This window comes from Anticarsia gemmatalis, chromosome W (genome assembly GCF_050436995.1).
Source record: "Anticarsia gemmatalis isolate Benzon Research Colony breed Stoneville strain chromosome W, ilAntGemm2 primary, whole genome shotgun sequence".
Classification (NCBI taxonomy): Eukaryota; Metazoa; Arthropoda; class Insecta; order Lepidoptera; family Erebidae; genus Anticarsia; species Anticarsia gemmatalis.
Window position 1 is genome coordinate 14,156,211 of NC_134775.1, and position 20,719 is coordinate 14,176,929.

Here is a 20,719-nt window from a genome sequence, read left to right on the forward strand (position 1 = left end):
AATCCCGAGTAACTCCAGCAGTGGCGCCCCCTTTAGGGGCCTTGCGTGGTCAGAGTTCATTCGCTTTGCGGGGACCCCCGCGCCAGAAAAACCAGACGCAAGCGGCCACTGGGGCACCTCCCGCCCTCCAGTAGTATAAGGGTCACCGGATTATGGGGCCTCTACCTCGGTGGAACGATACTTGCCACCACACTCGCGGGAACTGTTTGGATAATATAAATTTGAAAACGAACCCAAATGATGTAAGTGGGAGAGGCGAGAAGCTCAAACCCGAGGAGATCGGGGGCAAGAAGCCCAGCCGTATTGACTGCATAGCATAGTTGCGGAGGGTCGGAGCACGCCCAGTTTTAGCAAGTGTCAGACAATGACCCTAAGGACAAATTCACCATCCAGCTGGCGGACACCATCCTCACTCACCACTAGGCAGTGGTGGAGGTGGCCGACAAATCCGGTCACCTCAAGGGTGACCTTTATAAAGTCCCTCAAAGACGCTGCCAGGAACGTCAAACTGGCAGTGTCGGAGTCGAGCAGGCAGTATGCCACGAAGGAGAATTTGGCGCGTCAGGCCCAGAATTATCGCTTGCAAGAGGAGGTCGATCACATGTCACAGGCAACGGCATCAACCCCGCGCCAGAAAAACCAGGGGCAGCGTCCTCAGCTGTACCTGCTAACGCATTCGCCACGCCACCGCCACCGCACCGCAGCTCACAGGTCTCCGGACCAAGGAGAAGCAGGGTAAACAGCCGCGTCTTACAGTGCAGTGGCTTCCAAACCGCCGTTCACTAAACCGACGGCTGCCAAAGAGTAGCAGCTCGTCGGGAAAAATAGCAAGGCGCCCAAGGCTACGGAAGCCGACAAAAAGGGCAAGAAAATCAAAATCAAATCATTTATTCATTTAGGTCAAATATTGACACTTATGATAGTCGTTACAATTAATGAATCTACCACTAGCTCGCAAAGGGGGTGGAGCCTTATGAGAAGAGCTAGCAAGAAACTCACGGTTATTTATTAGTCTCTGATCATACCGTATGTTGGGAGCACCTACTAGCATGTGATAATAAGAATATGGGCAACAAGTGAGCACATTGGTTGTGAACAATATAAAAGAAAAAAAGTGACAGTTTTATGATTAACATCAAATTGTATGTAACATCACCTATTTGCATCATTAAGTGCCCATATTTTACAATATTTAGACCTACTGCTACTAAGTTTATACAATTTATGGCAAAGTTCCCTAATTTCAAAGAATCCTAATCAAGCGAGCGACTATTCCCAAGAGCTATTGTCGTTTAGATACTCATCAATTCTGTAATAAAAGAAGGAGGAAGAAGAAGGCGCCCAATCTTCGGGCTCCAGCTGCAGCTGAAGGCGGCAAAAAGCGGTGCGACATATAGAGACGTTATTAGGGACGCAAAGGACAAAATAAACCAAGCCGACAATGAAATAGTCCGCTTCGGGGTTGCGGCTACGGGAGCTCGAATGTTGAGCTCCCAGGGGTCAGGGACCGGAAAAGCGGATGCCCTGGCCTCTAAATTGAGGAAAGTTATCGGGGAGGACACCTTCCGAGTGTCCAGGCCCACAAAGACCGCGGAACTGAGCATTACAGATCTGGACGACTCAGCCAGCCCAGAGGAGGTGAAGGTCGATTAAAGCCGATTTAATAAATAAAATTGATCAGGACAATGTAAAAAACTAATTTGTTAAAAATGAAAATAAAGTTTAGTTTTTTCATTCCTTGATGGGGCGGAAAGCTAGCGGAGCCCAGGGCGCGCCATCTTAAAATACGCCTCTGCGAGTGACTGCAATAATGCGCGGGTGCGGCGAGGGTCCTAAGGTCAAAGGGCGTAATCTCACTAAGTAGCATCGTATCACGGGACATAGTTACCAACCTTTCATCTAGTAGTGTTTTTGCTGAGTGAAAAGTAGCCAAAACATTTTAATTATAATACTCTAATGTGTTATGTCATCTACAGTCAGGGAAAATATTAACCAGAACACTATAGTTAGTTGTCGTTTTTTCTTTTAAACGTCTGGTCTTAAATAATATAGCTCGAAAAATAATTAATGGTAGTTTTTCACTTTTCGCACAAAATATCACATACAATAAAATTACTAAGTCACTTTGATGAGTTTTCGCATTACTATTTTTTAAGACATGCCTATAGAGAGTAATGCGGAAAAAGTAGATAAGGAACTTTAATGCGTAAGTATCTTTTTCAACAAAGAAGAGAAAAAGTAATCAGGTGACTTAGTTACTTGTAACTCAACTGTCACAAATCAAATAATGTACTTAATTAAGTCTCGCGATTTACATTTTTCTAAATAATTACGTTATGAATACGAGAGTAAGACAGAAATATGGAGAAAAAATTACTGATTTTATTGGTATTTATAAGTCGATTTTGAACATTTTGTTACTTAATGACTTTTCGTTCTACGGGGACGATATTTTCTCAAAGCAAAAAATGAAGCTCTGAAATATTTTAAGATTTACAAAGCTCTAGTTGAAAAACAAACAGAAAAGAGCATTAAGATATTAAGAACAGACAACGATGGGGAGTTTTGTTCCACAGAATTTGAAAGTTTTTTGAATAAAGAAGGAATAGTGCATCAAAAACGAATCCTCACACACCAGAGCAAAACGGATTATGTGAGAGGCTTAATAGGACCGTTGAAGAAAGGGCTAGATGTCTTCTATTTGATGCTAAGATGGAAAAGAAATTCTGGGCAGAGGCAGTCAACACTGCAGTATATTTGCGAAACAGAACATTAGCCTCTGGTCTTCACAAAACTCCTTATGAGCTATGGAGTGGAAGAAAACCAAATCTTGAGCATATCAGAGTATTTGGAAGCCCTGCTATGGTTCACATACCCAAAATAAATAGAACAAAATGGGACAAGAAGGCAGAACAATATATACTTCTCGGTTTTGCAGAAAACACCAAGGGTTATCGGGTATATAACCCGAAGACTAAGAGGATAACGACTAGCAGAGATGTCATCATAATGAAGTGTAGTAGAGAAGCTAATACTGTAGAAGCCTTAGTGGAAGATAAGAAAGAAGAAGATGATAGCCAGATTGAAAAAGATGAAGCTAACAGTTCTACTGCAAGTTCGGAAACCATTGTTGATCCAACAGATACGTGCCAGATAACAAACACCTTAGATTCTTCTACTTCAGAAGAATTCTGTGACAGTCAGTCAAATGAGGATACATTTGAAGCTGAAAGATCCAGCTCAGAAGGAATGGTTCAACGTGAAAGAAGGCCACCAGTTAGGTATGGGTACAGTAATGTATGTGTTACAGAAAGTCTGGATATGCATGATGACAGTTTTACTTATGAAGAAGTGATGAGCGGTCCAGAAAAAGAAGAATAGTGCAGTGCTATGAAGGAAGAGTTGCAGTCATTCAGTGACAATGAAGCATGGGATGTGGTAAACAGACCAAGTAAGGGAAAAGTGGTTCAATGTAAATGGGTTTTTAGAAAAAAGTTAAATAGTGATAACACAGTGAGATATAGGGCAAGGCTGGTTGCTAAGGGTTTCACACAACATGAAGGAATTGATTATAAAGAGACCTTTTCACCAGTTTTAAAATACTCAACTTTGAAATTGTTGTTTGCTATTAGTGTGCGTTCAAATCTCAATATAACTCACTTAGATGTCACCACAACTTTTCTAAATGGACGTCTTGAAGAAATTGTATAGGTACATGGAATTGCCACAAAATCTCATATGTGAAGATAATAAAAATAAAGTTTTAAAATTAAATAGGGCAATTTATGGTCTTAAACAATCAGCAAGGCAATGGTATAAAGAAGTAGATGATTGTTTACAGCAGTTGAATTATATAAAATCTTTGTATGAGCCATGTTTGTTTGTTAAATCATCAGAAAAGTATAAAACCTATATTGCATTATTTGTTGATGATTTTTTTATATTTTCTAATTGTAAAGAGGAAGTAGATCATCTGAAAGCATTTGAATGCCAGATTTAAGTTGAAAGATTTAGGACAGCTGAGAAAATGTTTAGGTATGAATGTAAAAACAAAGAAAAATAAAATATGTATTGATCAAAAAGATTTCATTGAAAAGTTGTTGAATAAATTTGAATTAGAAAATTGTAAAAATATAGATACTCCTATGGAAGTTAATTTAAAACTAGAAAAGAGTAAAAATGAAATGTCAAACTATCTATATCAACAGCTGATTGGTAGTTTAATGTATCTATCAGTCTTAACCAGACCAGACATATCTTATTGTATAAGTTATTTGAGCCAATTTAATAAATGTAATGATGAAACACATTGTAAGCATGAAAAACGAGTTCTCAAATACTTAAGTTCTACAAAATTGTATGGATTAATGTATGTAAAAATGATTCAGATATACTTGGTTTTGTTGATGCTGATTGGGCCTCCGATGCTATAGACAGGAGATCCTATACAGGATATTGTTTTATATTTTCTGGGTGTGTTGTATCACATGAAAGTAGAAAGCAACAAACAGTTGCATTATCGAGCACAGAGGCCGAATATATGGCTGTCTGTGAGGCCAGTAAAGAGGCAATTTTCTTAAAAAACTTATTGTGTGAACTTATAAATAGAAAAAACCTCCCAGTTATATTATGTAATGATAATCAAAGTGCCAAACAGCTTTCAGAAAACTGTATGTATCATAAAAGAAGTAAACATATTGATGTAAGGTTTCATTTTATTAGAGAGGCAGTTGCAAATAATTTGGTAAAAATTGAGTACTTAAAAACATCAGACATGACAGCTGATATGTTTACAAAAAGTTTGTGTAAGATTAAACATCATAATTTCATGAAGAAAATATGTTTAGTAGAGTTGTGTTGATTTTTATATTATTGTAACACTTACCTATTGTAAACTTTGTTAGTATGTTTTTAGATTATTTTGTTAAGTGGTGGTATGAAAATTTGGTAACAAAATAATAAGTGTATTGTAGCGCCATCTAGTGTATGTAATGTGCAATTTTGTTTTACCTCCAATACTTTTATAAAATAAATGTCACTTGTCAGTCTGTTCGAAAAACTAACCGTGTTCTAATATAAATAAGTATTTTGAATCGTGAAACAGTCACAAAAAGTCATTGTCTCCGATGAGGTTTGATCCCAATTGAAATAATGCACTGTGAAATAAAATTTATTAATATCAAATTCCACAAAAAATCATAGAAAATTTTAAAAAGTATTTTGAAACGTAAAACAGTCACAAAAATTACTGTCTCCGATGAGGTTTGATCTCACACCATAATTTTCAAAATTATCGCTTATATTTTTATGTTACCTGTTTACGATTTCAACTACATTTTTGCTATTTTCTAGAAATTTTAGATTTTTTATGAGATAAAAAGAATCCTATATGTTTCTCCACTACTTATTCCATTACCAAATTTCATTGCTCTATCAGGTTGTTTTACGTGATGCCATCACATACAGACGGACGACAGACAGACAGGAAAAAAATTATAAATTGCAGATTCGGTATCAGTATCCGTTACTAAACTAAAATGTACAGAATTGACCTGTCTACAGATTTATTATAAGTATAGAAAATAAGAATATATTTATACCTAGGCGGTGCATTAGAATCGCTGTGGGTTTGAATGAAAAAAAAAATGGGGTGGGCAATTACTGTGATTTTAGAAGTCGTTTGTTGAGGTGATTAGGTTCAAGTTTGCTTGTGTGTAGGAATTTTAAACGAAACACACATGTAGTCACTGCTGAGATTTATTGAAGACTAAACTTATAATATTTTAATCCGAAGAATGGCAATGTTTCCATATAACTATAACTAGGCATCTATACACCTAACATACCGCCCACCAAAAGAGCGTTAGATCTTTTTGACATGCAACATGAATCAAATAACCCTTACAGTTTACAACTTAATACAAATGAAATCAAAGCCTTGCATTATATAAAATCAATTTCTAAATACAAAATTGTATAATAGTCAGAACTATAACAAATTGTAAACTAATAAACTGATTCTAATAATTAATTAATCGGTTACATTTATAGGCAGTAGACATATTTTACCAATAGAACGCTTAACTATATTGTTTCCGCTTTTTACGCTATACACTCTTGTAATGGCATCTGGGCCAGGGTGTGTGTCGACAATACGTCCCAACGGCCATTTCCCTGGAGGAGTGTTGTCGGTTTTTATGAGTACTATCTGTCCAATGTGTAAATCTTCTACTCTCTTTAATCACTTTGGTCGTTGCTGTAGTCTCGACAAATACTCTTGTTGCCACCGCTGCCAAAAATCAGTCAAGAGCTTTTGAGCGTGATGCCATCGAGATAAATTACTTATGGGGATGTCTTTCAAGCTAGGTGACGGAACTGTGATGGGTGCTTCCCCAATCAAAAAATGTCCTGGAGTGAGCACATCTATATTTTCTGTATCTGAGTCATCAATGGGGCACAGTGGACGAGAATTCAGACACGCTTCGATCTGACATAAAAGTGTACTAAATTCTTCAAACGTCATGTGGCTATTCAAAACTCGTTTCAGGTGGTATTTCATGGATTTTACTCCGGCTTCCCAGAGACCACCGAAATTCGGACTATATGCCGGGATAAAATGCCACTGCGTTCCGTCTTTAGCCAGTATGTCTACAATATCACCTTCGAATTCTAATCTGGCTTCCTTCCAGGCATCTTTAAGCTCCTTATTGGCACCAACGAAGTTACGTCCTTGGTCACTCCACATGTGATTACATCTTCCTCGACGTGAAACAAATCTACGGAATGCTCCAATAAAGGCTTCGGATGATAGATCGCCAACAAGCTCTAAATGAATGGCTTTCGTTGCCATACAAATAAATAATGAAATGTAGTCTTTATTCGTTTTAGCACCTCTTCCCTTAGACATGAGTATATTATATGGGCCTGCAAAATCTACGCCACATTGCAAGAAAGGACGAGCAGCTGTCACTCTCTCCTTAGGTAAGTCTCCCATCAATTGGGTTCTAATGACTGCTCGTTGTTTAGCACAAACTAAACATTTGTGTATTTCAGCCTTCACTATTCGTTTTCCTTTCAGTATCCAATATTTAGATCGTATGTAGTTAATCATTAACTGTACACCCCCGTGCAATGTTTTAGCATGTGCATCGGCAATAATCAGTCTCGTTAAGTAGGATTTATCATCAAGAATTATAGGGTGTTTTCTATCATTGTGTAAATTGGCGGCGTGTCGGATTCTACCGCCCACCCTGAGGATTTGATTTTGATCTAAATATGGATTTAGGGACTTCAATACACTCCTGTTCTTAACCCTTTCTTTACTTTTCAGGTCTTTTATGTCTTCGTCAAAACATTCGGTTTGTACTATTTGTATACATTTGTGCAAAGATCTTTCTAATTCTTCTGTTGTCATACTAATGTCTATATTCTCTTTTTTCAGGTTCAAGAATTGTCTGCAGTGTGTCACGGTCCTCATCAACTCCGTCAGTGTGTCACAAATCTCGAAGCGGGTAGACCACATCTTTTCATCATCGGCACTGTCGTGTTTTGTTACTACGTTTACATTAATATTTCTTCTCATTTCCATATCTGTGTCTGTATTTATTGTTTTAAATTCTATATTTTCTTGTTTCAGCCATTCGGGTCCTTTCCACCATAACCGACAATTCTTTAATTCTGTTAGCAGCATACCTCTGGATACAACGTCAGCAGGATTATCTTTAGATTGTACATGAAACCATTTGCTACCTATATTATCAATAATTGTGATTACTCTGTTCCTTACAAAGGTTTGCCATCTTGTAGGATCTCCTTGCAGCCAGGATAAAACAATAGTAGAGTCTGTCCATGAAAATATTTGACTTGCAGGAATTCGCATAGCTTCACTTATCTGCTTCAATAATTGGGATAGTAATACTGCGCCGCACAGCTCAAGTCGTGGTAATGAGACTGGTTTTACAGGTGCAACTCTAGATTTGGCAGCAATCATAGCCGTTTCATACCGATGGTCTTCTACCAACACCCGCAGGTAAGCAACAGCACCATATGCTTTGTTAGAAGCGTCACAGAAACCGTGAATGGTGACGTTTTTAATATCCTTGTTTGTGCATTGTAACCATCTTTGTAGTTTAACATCCTTCAGATGTGTAAAGCTATCACGTATACTAATCCATTCTTTTTCTGTTTCAGGGTCTACTTCATCATCACATGAGCTTCGTTTCAACCATAACTTTTGAATTAATATCTTTGTAGGTACTATCGCAGGAGCCAACCATCCCAGTGGATCGAATAGTCGGTGAATGTCAGCTAAGATCTTCCTTTTAGTCACGATTCCAGAGAAAGGTGCGTTATCTAGATGGTAATGCATAGTGTCTTCACCCATGTTCCAAGACAAACCAAGTGTTCTGATTGTACCATGTAGCTTCATGTCTATTTTAACTTGTTTACTATGCTGAGCAGATTCAAATTGTTCCAGGAACTCGATGCTATTAGACGACCATTTTTGCAGCGTAAACCCTCCTCTTTGTAAGATATGGTTAATATTCTTAGCTACTTCTATAGCCTGCTCCACTGTATCTTCTCCAGACATTAACTTCTTCTCGACTACGGACGTGTATCCACTGTACACGGCACGAATTTTATTCGCGTTTGGCGCGGCCATAGCCGCTGCACGGTGACATTATGAGTTCGAAAAAACTCATATTGAACGAATTATTGGCGTTCCTCGTCCATGCAATTGATTACATGGATGAGGTGAGCATATTGCAAATATGCCGATCCAATTTCAAGGAGGAAGATGTCAGCAGCGCAAAGCTGCTACTGTTCCAGTCACTTGGAAAACTGGACCAGATGCCGTCTCGTCGCAGAGAGGGCTCCGAGAAGAGTCTTCAAGATATAATTGATATGTTAAAGAAGACCGACCCAGACGACGTGCCTGACTTCGTGGCGAAAGAGCTAAGTAAACTGCCTCCCGTCACGTTCGATCACGTCGATGTAACTAGACTGCTGAAGGACATCACGTCGTTAAAAGCTGAGATGACTAAGATGCAGTCCAGACTAGAGGCTTCAGACACTATCATTGCTGAGCTGCGTGCAGAAATTACATAATTGCACAACGTTGGTTCAGTAATTAGGTCACCAGAGGCCTCAAAGGTGAACACTCGCCGCGGACCGCAGACTGCCTCCATAGGCAGTTTTGCGTCGGCGAACTCAAGTGCGTCACCAGCTGCCGATATCGCTGACGAAGCTTTGCTCGCCGCCGTCGTCGCATGCGCCTCTACACCGGCCACTGTGACATCACGCGTAGGTACAACGACCCCTGCACGTGCCTACGCCGATATAGTCGCTAAGAAAACACCTGCAGCGCAGACAAAGCGACAAATTATAAAAGGGGTTAAACAGAAGAGCTGCCTATTCACCCAGAAGAACAACAGGGAGCAACCGAAAGAACAGGCCGACAAGGATGGCTTCATCATGGTACAGAAGAAGAAAAAGAAGCCGAACCAAAACAAGTGCGGCACTGGACCGACCGGACCGAATTTCTTGCTGCGTCCCGCTGTACCAGTGACGCCGCTGTACGTATCCAGACTGCATTACTCTACAAAGGTTGAAGAGATTGTAGAGTACATACAGACGAAAACGAAGTGGACTTTGAGAGTTCAGAGGTTGGAATCACGTCACAATGTGGGTTTTAATGCCTTCGTGGTGAGAGTGCCAACTGAGCATCTCACAAAGTTCATGGAGCCAGAATTTTGGCCGAAAGGTGTTGTTTTCCGGCGATTCCGTGGCCGGATACCCGATACTGCGCGATACACGACGCCGACGCTGCACAATAGTAGTAATCGTGTATAATTATAAGTTATATTAATTATGTATGTATTAGTATATTTATATTTTTAATTTGTAATTTGTTTATTGGGTTTTCTATGGGCCTCAGTTGCCTGAAATAAATGAATAAATAAATAAAAAATAAAAAAATATAAAAATCTTGTTTTATAATTTCAGCTGCTATAGGATTATCTTTTCCTTCATCGTGTGCCAGTTGTTGAAGCGTTTTCACAGCAAGATAAGGAGCTGAGGCGGTGCCAAAGGTGACTCGTAGTAGACGATAATCTTTGATTGGATCAGTTACATTAAATCTCCAAACAATACGTTGGTAGTCTGTATCTTCTTTTGTCACCAGTATCATACGATACATCTTTTCAATGTCTGCTACAAAACAGACAGGTTTCATTCTCCACCTCATAACTAAATATCTCATGTCTTCCTGGAGTTGTGGTCCTATAAGCAGTTCATCATTCAGAGATATATTATTGCAACCCTTGGACGATGCATCAAATACTACTCTCACCTTCGTAGTTTCACTTGTTTCTTTCAGGACTGGATGATGTGGTAAGTATACAGCTGAATGTTCTATTTCATTTGTTGGAACTTCTTCCATGTGATTCAGACCAATGTATTCTTCCATTACTTTTGTGTATTCTGTCCTTAATCTTCTATCATTTTCTAAGCGTCTTTCTAGTTGTATGTATCTTCTCAATGCTATATCTCTGGTGTGTCCTTCGGGTGACTTAGGTGTTTCAGTCTTAAATGGTAATTTTACTATAAATCTTCCTTCTTTATTTCTCTTGTATGTGTTTTCATATACTTCTTCACATCTTTCTTCATCTTTTGTTAGCTTTCTCTTATCCTCTGTTTCTAATTCCCAAAGGGTTTGTAAGAGATTATCAACATTCAATTGGTGATGCATGACTATAATTCCTTCTGAAGAATCATCTACTTGAACATTACCGAAGAGGATCCAACCTAAGCTTGTATTCTGTGCACATGGAGAGCCAGGTGGTCCTTTGATTACTTCATTCTTCAGGATTTGTGCATAAACTTCGACACCTAGAAGCATGTCTACTCTCCCTGGCTGGTGGAAGTTCGGATCGGCTAGAGAGAGACCTTGTAAGTGCGACCAGTGTAGAGGTAAGTACTTTATGGGTTTTGTTGGCAACTGTGTTGTGAGTCGCGTAGCCATGACGTATGCTTTGATTTGAAGCTTGAACTGGTTGTCGTATCTTGAAAGGAGCTTCAGTTGTACCACATGTTTCACTGATGTATGTGTGGAACCCACACCAGTGATTGTCCCTTTTACAGGTGTTCCCTTGAGTTTCAATAATTGTGTTGCTCGCTCACTGATAAAATTTGCTTGTGAGCCTTGATCGATTAGAGCGCGCAATACTGTGACGTGACCAAGTTCATCCTTGACGGGCAGAAGAGCTGTAGCGAGTAAAGCCGTAGACTGCTTAGTCGCTAGATGCGATGATATTTGAACTTCTGCTGGTTGGTCTTCTTTTGGTGTGTCTTGCTTGTCTTCAATGTCTGTGTAGTGTGCTTGTACACTGTCTGATGATTTGTCGTTCTTGGGTTGATGCAATAAGGTATGATGGCGTCGCTTACATAGCCTACATGACATCTGCAGACGACATCTCATGGCAGAGTGACCTGGGATCAAACAGTTGTAACAAAGATTCTTCTTTTTGACGAAGTTAGTTCTTTCTTCTTGTGGTAACTTCGTGAACTGTTTGCAGTGACAAAGTGTGTGTTTTTCTTGACACATAATGCAATCTTTAGCTGGCGAACTTGTATATACGTGGTAACTTTTTTCTCTTACTGCTTTGTTCTCTCTTAGGGTAGAAGTACTGGGCGTAGTCATCTCCAACGAACGAAATTTAGTTTCCAGAAATCTCTTTAATTCGGCCCAAGTCGGTAGTGTGTCGGGGTCATGATCTGAAATATGATCTTCCCATGATTTGTGTGTTTCCAGGTCTAATTTTTGCACAGTAATGTAAACAATCATGGCATCCGATGACTCAGCTGACACCTTCAAATTTTGGAGACCGTTTAAGCACTCTGTAGTCGTGTCCAACAGTGCTTTAAGCTGATTAGCTGTTTGTGCGTGCGCCTTTCGTTGACCAAATAATCGCTTGAATAATGATGTGACTATAGCCCTTTTGTTGCCATAGCGTTGTTTTAGTATATTCCAGGCTTGTTCATAATTATCTTCGGCCACCCGTATATGTTTTAACAAGGCTTCAGCTTCCCCGGTGAGACTTGATTTTAAATAGTGTAATTTTTGTGCTTTGCCCAATTTTGTGTTGCTATCCACCAGTGAAGAGAATAAGTCGTGAAATGTAGTCCAATCTTCATAATTACCAGCAAATGTCGGGAGTTGTATTCTAGGTAATTTTACCTGAGGTTGTTGAACATCTGATGTATCACTTGTATCCATCTGGTTAGGTTTAATTGTATTTAACATATCACTCAAATCGGCAACAATACAAAGATACAAATCTTCCACGATATAATAGTCCTCATTGACAAAATATTGTATATTGATTCGCTGTTGTTTTGGCGTAACTTTAACTAATTCCTGATGCGCAGCTTTAAAAGATTGCCAATATTCTTCAATGCATTTGAGTCTTCCTTCAATGTAGCCCTTCGTCAGCCGCTGTTTAGGACATTTCTTTAAATTTGATTGCGCTTTTTTCAATAAACAGGCATTTTCTTCAAGTATATTAAGCAATTGTTCGTTCGTAATGCTCATTTTCGTCAAATTACACTCGTATTCACAACACTTCTTCTATAATAATATTTTATTAAATGTTGTTTACGTTTAACTGAAGCAAAATTCTCGGAATCGAGCGTTGGAATGCAGTCCTTTTGTTCTAGGCGGCCGGCTGGCGTTAGGGTCACTCGTTCAAGATCCGGCTCGAAGGACCATATGTTGAGGTGATTAGGTTCAAGTTTGCTTGTGTGTAGGAATTTTAAACGAAACACACATGTAGTCACTGCTGAGATTTATTGAAGACTAAACTTATAATATTTTAATCCGAAGAATGGCAATGTTTCCATATAACTATAACTAGGCATCTATACACCTAACATCGTTTTTTGTTAATAATTAATTCTATGTTTCCAGAGTTATTGAAAAAAAAATACTGATGTTCCTTTAGAAAGAATATTTAAGTTGCGTTCATAATAGAATTTAAATCAATGTTTTACTAAATAAAGATAATATTAGTCTAAGATTCGACCGCGTGATTTATACGTTCATATGTTTGATTAATAAAATATAATTTTTATCGATATTTATAGCTAAACCAATGCAGATTGGGGACCAAAATGTTAATCAGATAAAAAGTATATTGGATATACTTTTTATCTGAATCATAATATATAAAAAGAAATATTGGTATCGAAACCAGGTCAACGTCGTGAAATGGTCGAGGTCGTTTTCAGAGCCATATGTCCTAGATTGCGGGGTAAGGCAAGGGGGGTTATCATCGCCTAAACTGTTCAACCTATATGTGAATGCACTTATCGAGGAGCTCAGCAGCACTCATCTAGGTTGCCATATTGACAATATATGTTTAAATAACATCAGTTATGCAGACGATATGGTTCTGCTGAGCGCCTCGGTCTGTGGACTATCACAGCTCATAGCGGTTTGTGAGAGATATGCTCTTGCCCACGGGTTAAGATATAATGTCAAAAAAAGTGAATGCATGGTCTTTCAAGTCAGGGGTAAAAACAGTGACGATGTACCGAAGATTAAACTAAATGGTACAGTTTTAAGAAAGGTGGATCAGTTTAAATATCTAGGTCACATAGTTACCTCTGACTTGAAAGATGACGCGGATATTGAACGTGAGCGGAGAGCGTTGTCTGTCCGAGCTAATATGATTGCACGGTTTGCTCGCTGTACGAGGGATGTGAAGCTCACTCTCTTCAGAGCTTACTGTACATCTTTCTACACGAGCAGCCTGTGGGTTAATTATACGCAAAGACAGTACAGCGCTCTTCGCATACAATATAATAACTGCTTTAGGGTGCTACTGGGGTTGCCTCGTTACTGTAGTGCTTCAGGGATGTTTGCAGAAGCACGCGTAAATTGCTTTTATGCCACTATGCGTAAGAGATGCACGTCCCTGTTGCGCAGGGTGCGGGCCAGCCCCAATGGTATCCTGATGATGTTCGCGGAGAGGTTCGACTGCCGCTACTTGAACCGTTGTGCAATGGTGCATTTACGGACTAGCGCAACTCGGTCTTCAAGACTTGTGTAATCTCTGTTTTTTACTTTTTTTTTTTTTTAATAACCCATATGTGTCCCACTGCAGGGCAAGGGTCTCCTCCCAAACGAGGGGGAGGGGTTAGGCCTTGAGTCCACCACGCTGGCCAAGTGCGGGTTGGGGACTTTGCATGCCCTCAATAAATGTATTAAACAAATTTTAGGCATGCAAGGTTTCCTCACGATGTTTTCCTTCACCGTTAGAGCAAGTGATAATTATTTCTAATACACACATAACTTCGAAAAGTCATTGGTGTGTTGCCTCGGATTCGAACCTGCGACCACTTGCGTGGGAGGTGGCAACTTAAACCACTCGGCTATTACTGCTCGCTACTTTATATATTATTATTATCTAACTATTTCTAATTTCTTCTCCTATGTTAATACTTATATGTTTTGTTATTTAATTGTACTGATGACCTTTGGTTGAAATAAAAGTTATATTATTATTATTATAAGTTGCTCCACTACTTATTCTATGCATATACTAAATTTCAGTTAATTATATTCGGTAGTTTTTACGTGATAGCGTAACATAGAGACGAACGACAGACAGACAGACAGACAGACAGAAAAGAAAAAATTAAATTGCAGATTCGGTATCAGTATCCGTTACTAAACATCCTCCATTGGTTCTTTTTTAAATATATTCAATGTACAGAATTTACCTCTCTACAGATTTATTATAAGTATAGATATAGATAGGCACAAGACCAGTTATCTTCTCCGTGGAACCAGATTCAATGTGGTTTCTTAATGTGCGCCTGGGTATACCATATGTTTCAGCAGCTTTCCGCTGTGACATTTGGCCGCTTTTTACTACTTGGAGGGCAGATTTCAACTGTGTTTCTGTCCATTCCCCGCACTTTTTTTAGTAGAATTGGAAGGCTCCATTCTTATCTGCGTTAAAAATAGTATATTAGAGTTAAATTAATTTAGTATCTAAAACGTATTTAAAAATTAGCACTTCTCAAATCTATAAATAAATAATAGTTCATGCTTTCAATTGATGATTTTTTGGCTTATTCCCACGCGCTCCAAAATTTTATTCCCACCGGCTCCAAAGCGAAAAATGTTATTATTAAAATTAAATTAAATCATTCCCACGAGCTCCAAAGATTTTTCAAGTACGGTTGGCATAAAAATTGATAGGTACGTAAATTTTTTGAAGTTGAAGACGTATATTGGGAGGCGTTCAAGCTGAAGAGAACTGATGGAAAGTAGTTATTTTGTCATTGTGTTTTTTTTTTTTTTATAGAACTAGGCCGGCATTTGATATTGTGTAAAATCGTTGTAAAAGCTTATTCTTTTCTAAAATATATTACTTCCAGCAGCATTTTGTATTTCAGTATTTTATTAGTTTTATTTGTTTTTTTGACTTGAGTCTGAATAGTCTTTCTTTCGTTGTCACCGCGGAATGATGTGATGTTTATTCTACTTCGTGTTGTCACAGACCCAAATGTCATTTCTCTTGAAGTTGCCAGGAAAAAAAACTGAGAAAAATCGATTGATGATCGTTTTTTTAATGTTATAAATACTGATAAGTTTTTGGCTGTTTTATTTTAAAACCATATTAACTGAGTACAATCTTTTCAAACTATATTTATCAGTATTCATTTTGGCGAGATCTACTTTTTTGGATATACAGTATTGATTATCATTCTAATCGATTACAGACTGAATTTGATATTTTATTTATGTGTTGGTAACACTGCGTTTAGAAAATGGTGTATGTTTTTTAACTGGTAAATACGGTTTAAATACTTTTTATTGCGACTTTTTGTTCGTGTACCTGGCCACTATGTCATATATAAAAATTATGTCTTTCAGAATTATTATTATTCTTTAGTAAAAATATTTTTTACCAGGCATCTTGTCCATGCTTAGCTGTAACTGGCGATTCCCTTTATTTAGATTTAATTATTAATGCCATCAAAAACATTCTGTAAAAACCTCAAGTCTCGCCGTAAAAAGTTGTGAGATCAATATAATACCAAGTCGATTAATCTATTTAGTCTCTACTTAAAGGACCTTCTGTCTTAAGTTATTACGTATGTTATTATCATGCCAATTTAAAAAAAATACCTTTAAAACAAATAGACCGACCTGGCCATCGCATGATTTGATTAGTTAATGCTCCTGAAATGTTAATGGCGAATTTGTGTTTTCTTGCGATGACCAAGTCGATCTATTTGTTTTAAAGGTATTTTTTTTAAATTGGCATGATAATAACATACGTAATAACTTAAGACAGAAGGTCCTTTAAGTAGAGACTAAATAGATTAATCGACTTGGTATTATATTGATCTCACAACTTTTTACGGCGAGACTTGAGGTTTTTACAGAATGTTTTTGATGGCATCTCACTTCTTTTTGTAGAGCGAACAGAAGTCCAATTTGTATGGAAAGACGTTTTTTTTCATAATTCAATATATTTTCCTATGGGAATGTTGTTCAGTTTCATGGGCTAAACACCCTTACCCACCCTATACCCCTTCCCGTTATGCCTCATACAGTAGGTACCTATTTACTACTATTTATTTTTAACTGCAAATGTAACCTTGTAATCTTATACATTTATATGGGATTACAAAGTTATTGTTGCAGTTGGTGTATTTAGAAAACTGGACCGAAATTCGAAAATATTAAATTTTTCCCATGATTAAAACACTAAACCCTATTTGTATTCTAAATTTTAAGCTTCTAAGTCTGCTAGAAGTACCTTAGACTTTTGATGATCGGTGAGTCAGTGAGTCAGTGAATCAGTGAGTGACAAAATTCAAAATTTTAACAAGTTGTCATTCTTAAACTACTGGGTCAAATTGACTGAAATTTTAAATATACCGTGTTTATACAATGACTGATTAGTTTCTGAAAATCCAGGCTTCTTGTTTTATCCACAACGAAATTATAGGGGTGTCAAAAATAGCCCGAATTGCTTCGAGAAAAGGATGTTACGGCCGTGCCGCTTTTTTTTTGCTCGACTTGCGGGGGCACTTCCGTGCCCCCAGATAATCTATACTAATATTATAAAGCTGAAGTTTGTTTGTTTGTTTGAACGCGCTAATCTCAGGAACTACAGGTCGGTTTTGAAAAATTCTTTCAGTATTCGATAGCCTATTTATCGAGGAAGGCTATAGGCTACATATCACACCGCTACGACTTACGGGAGCGGGGCAGTACGGGAACGCGAGTGACACCGCGGGGGAAGAAGCTAGTATACCTATATATTGTGTTATATATTTTAATTACCTACTTTTTATCATACATACGTATTTATATTTATTTATTACTTTTTTGTAGTTAATGATGACAAGATAAATTAAATAATCGTACTATATTAATAGTGACCGACCATACAGTTCACTGTATTATCGTTGCTGCGTCTCGGGCCGCACTCCCCCTTCCCCCACACACATACGCGCGGTTTAACTTTGCAATTAGTTAATTAGTTGACCTTGCGCAAGGGCAATGGATGTACTCATGCACTGTGATAAAGTGAATTTTGAAAACAAAAATGAATGCAAGCCACGATGGTGCTGTTGCTGGACCGTCTACACCCTTAGAATTTGTATTTCTTAATGACAGTAAGTACTGAGTTGTAATTTGTATAACTATAATAATTAGAATGTAACTTTATCTCGGCCTTCTTCTTTAAAGATTTATTATTAATGGCTTTGGTTTGTTAATTGGTATTATTAAAGCTGTCCTAGTGCAAAATGCATCCTATTGTTTTTTATAAAACAGTCTCTTGTTTGACTTTAGAATTTGTCGTTAAAATCTTACCACAAAATATTGTAATAAACGTTATATTGAATGACCTTAACCACAAATATTTCGAAAAATACATGGTGTCATTGTGAATCCGCTTTTTACTAATTATCCATTTTATATTTATAATTTTGAAGCATAAAATTCACCATTAATCAGTGATTTTATTTCAGGCCACGTCCATGTTGGTAAAATGCTAATAATGAGTTGAAATGTTTATAAAATATATTTTATTTCTTTATTAATCTATACATTAAATTCAATTCAGTAATAAGGAATTTAAAAAAGAATCAACAATCTGCTGTTTGAAGTTGACCATAGATAAAAAAAGTTTGATCAGTGTTGCCAAATTGAATTCACCAAAAATACCATGGACAGTGAGTATGGCCATAGTACGACGACGTTGTCTAAATAAAATTACGGTAGATTTGCGCCTTTGCGGTGAACGATGTTCTTTCATTTTAAAGTGGTTAGGTAGTGGTTCCTAACGTTTATGGTAGAAAATTCAAATATCAGTTATATGTTATTTTGGCCGAGATATAATTTAGTTTAAGGCATGAATTGTATGATTTGCGCAAATAATTAATAGTGTTATAATGTTCTATTAATTTATTCTTTAAAATTAGTCCAATTTGACACAAGTTTTCAAATCACTAAATCAGCTAAATTTAAAGAAAAAAAAAAAACAAATAAAAAATCATAACACTATACATTATTTGCGTGAATCCTACAATCATAGCCCTAAACTTAATTAAATATCTTAGAAATCGATATCATTAAAGTGTAAACTACCGTTCATGGCGGGAAATTCAAATATAAAGTGGTTATTTATTGTGCGGCCGAGATATAAGTCAACGACTTTATTGTTATGGGTCCTTCTGCCGCTCCTGATGTCAACGAAGAAATCTCTTTGTGGTAAATCTGGTGTACAAAAATGGAAACATGTTTTCTTAACTGAAACTTTTTTTTAATGCTCTAAAAAAGATTTCTCTAGTTTTATGCACAAAATAGTGACTGTTTGTGAATCTTTGATGTAAGTCCTAATGCCCACAATTTATTTCATTTGTGGACGCATGGTGGCCAGAACCCTAGTAAAATGGACATATTCCTTTTAAATTAAGTGTACAAAGGGTCACGGGTAATTTAACTTTTAAAACAGCCACTTCATAGATATATTAAAATTCTATGCATATTTTTTTATACATTTACGTGAGCAAATAATTGTTTTTTTTTTTCAGATAACAAACGAGTACTGGTTAGAGCAGACCGTCATCATTATCTGCACCACACTTTAAAAAATGGTGCTCAGATGTGGTGCTGTACATCAAGCAAGTCTTGCGGGGCCAAATTAAAAATATTGGGATCAAACATTTTGCGTGAAGATCCTCACAAATGTTCTAATCATCGACCTTTAATTAAATCATTGAAGAAAGAATTGAGAGATAAAGTCACGACAGATCATATCGCTATTACAAAAGCATATGAAGAGGCTGTAAAAAAATATGTTGACTGTGGATATTCATTATTAAGTGAAGTCCCTAATTTTAATAGTATTAAGAGCTCTTTATATAGGTTAAGAAATAAAGTTATGGGTGTTAGTAAAACTGTATTTAAACATGCTAAAGATGTAGAAGTTCCAAATATGTTTCAACAGTTTTTGCTATTTGATTATAATGAAGATATTCGAATTCTTGCTTTCTCAACGATGGAAGGTAGAAAAATAATTCAAGAACAACAGGTATTTTTTGTAGACGGAACATTTAAAAGCAAACCTTCACCATTTTATCAAATTTATACTTTACATGTAGATATGATGAGCGATGTTAATAAAACCAATATCATACCAGTACTTTTTGCACTTTTACCCAATAAAGCGGAAACAACTTACGAAACGTTATTTACGGAAATAAAAAGGTGTTTACCTCACTTCAACCCAAGAAAAATAGTTATAAGTAGATTTAGAATTAGCAGCAATTAATGGTATTAAAAATATTATACCAAATGTAATTATAAAGGGTTGCAATTTTCATTTTAAGCAATCACTTATGAAAAATGCTGAAAAATTTGGAATATCATCACGTGATGATAAAGAACATGTTGCCAGATGTGCCATTTTAGCTCATTTACCACTTAATGACGTTGATGAAGGTTGGTTGGCGATAATGGAAATTGCACCATTTAATGATCCAATTACAAATTTTAATAATTATTTTGTAAAAACTTGGCTAAATAACGATTGTCTACCTCAACATATTTGGAATTGTGAAGGTGAACGTCACCGCACCACAAACTTAGTAGAAGCTTGGCACAAACGACTTAATGGTAAAATTACCAAAAACCCACGCTTCTTGGAATTTCTTTTTATAATATGGGAAGAGGCCCAATATTTTGTAAAATATCGTTGCGCCAAAATTAACAGAAGCAGGAAATCAATTAATAAAGACCTAAAACTTCAATTAATTTTACAAAAATACAAACAGAAAAACTTAGATATTAGGGATGCAATTGAAGAATTATCAAAAATTTAAAACATTTTCTAATTTTGATAATTCTTTCTGTTTGTATTCTGGTACAATTAGTTTCAATATTGATTATGTTTTAACTTGATTTAAAAAAAAATGTTTTAACTTGATTAAAAATAAAAAGTAATTTGAAATCATAATTTCATAATACGATTTTTTATTGTAATTTGTTGAAAATTTGAGGCATTTTTTAAAACTGTGATTTTATTTATTTTTATGTACCTATAAATAATCGACATTTTATGTAATCCTATGAGGTTGCTTTGAGATATATACAAAATGTTATAGTTTTAGTATACCTAGCGTTAAG

At 36.8% G+C, this 20,719-nt stretch overlaps 2 protein-coding genes and 1 pseudogene across 2 annotated transcripts; 1 reads left to right on the plus strand and 2 right to left on the minus strand.

Moving 5' to 3' along the window:
- Positions 1-6,241: 6,241 nt before the first annotated feature.
- LOC142985992 (uncharacterized) lies at positions 6,242-8,590 on the minus strand. The gene has a single exon (XM_076134225.1). It carries the CDS (start codon positions 8,588-8,590, stop codon positions 6,242-6,244), a length of 2,349 nt encoding a protein of 782 aa, XP_075990340.1.
- Positions 8,591-8,596: 6 nt separating this feature from the next.
- LOC142985993 (uncharacterized) lies at positions 8,597-9,899 on the plus strand (annotated as a pseudogene).
- Positions 9,900-10,056: 157 nt separating this feature from the next.
- LOC142985994 (uncharacterized) lies at positions 10,057-11,701 on the minus strand. The gene is made up of 2 exons (XM_076134226.1): positions 10,352-11,701; positions 10,057-10,113 (listed from the first exon to the last, which is right to left on the minus strand). Exons 1-2 carry the CDS (start codon positions 11,699-11,701, stop codon positions 10,057-10,059), a joined length of 1,407 nt encoding a protein of 468 aa, XP_075990341.1.
- Positions 11,702-20,719: the final 9,018 nt, after the last annotated feature.

Coding starts and splice junctions, on each gene's coding strand:
- LOC142985992 (XM_076134225.1), bottom strand. CDS start 8,590: ATGTCTGGAGAAGATACAGTGGAGCAGGCTATAGAAGTAGCTAAGAAT.
- LOC142985994 (XM_076134226.1), bottom strand. CDS start 11,701: ATGACTACGCCCAGTACTTCTACCCTAAGAGAGAACAAAGCAGTAAGA. Junction 10,114..10,351: donor AAACAAGTGAAACTACGAAG/GTGAGAGTAGTA, acceptor ATCCAATCAAAG/ATTATCGTCTACTACGAGTC.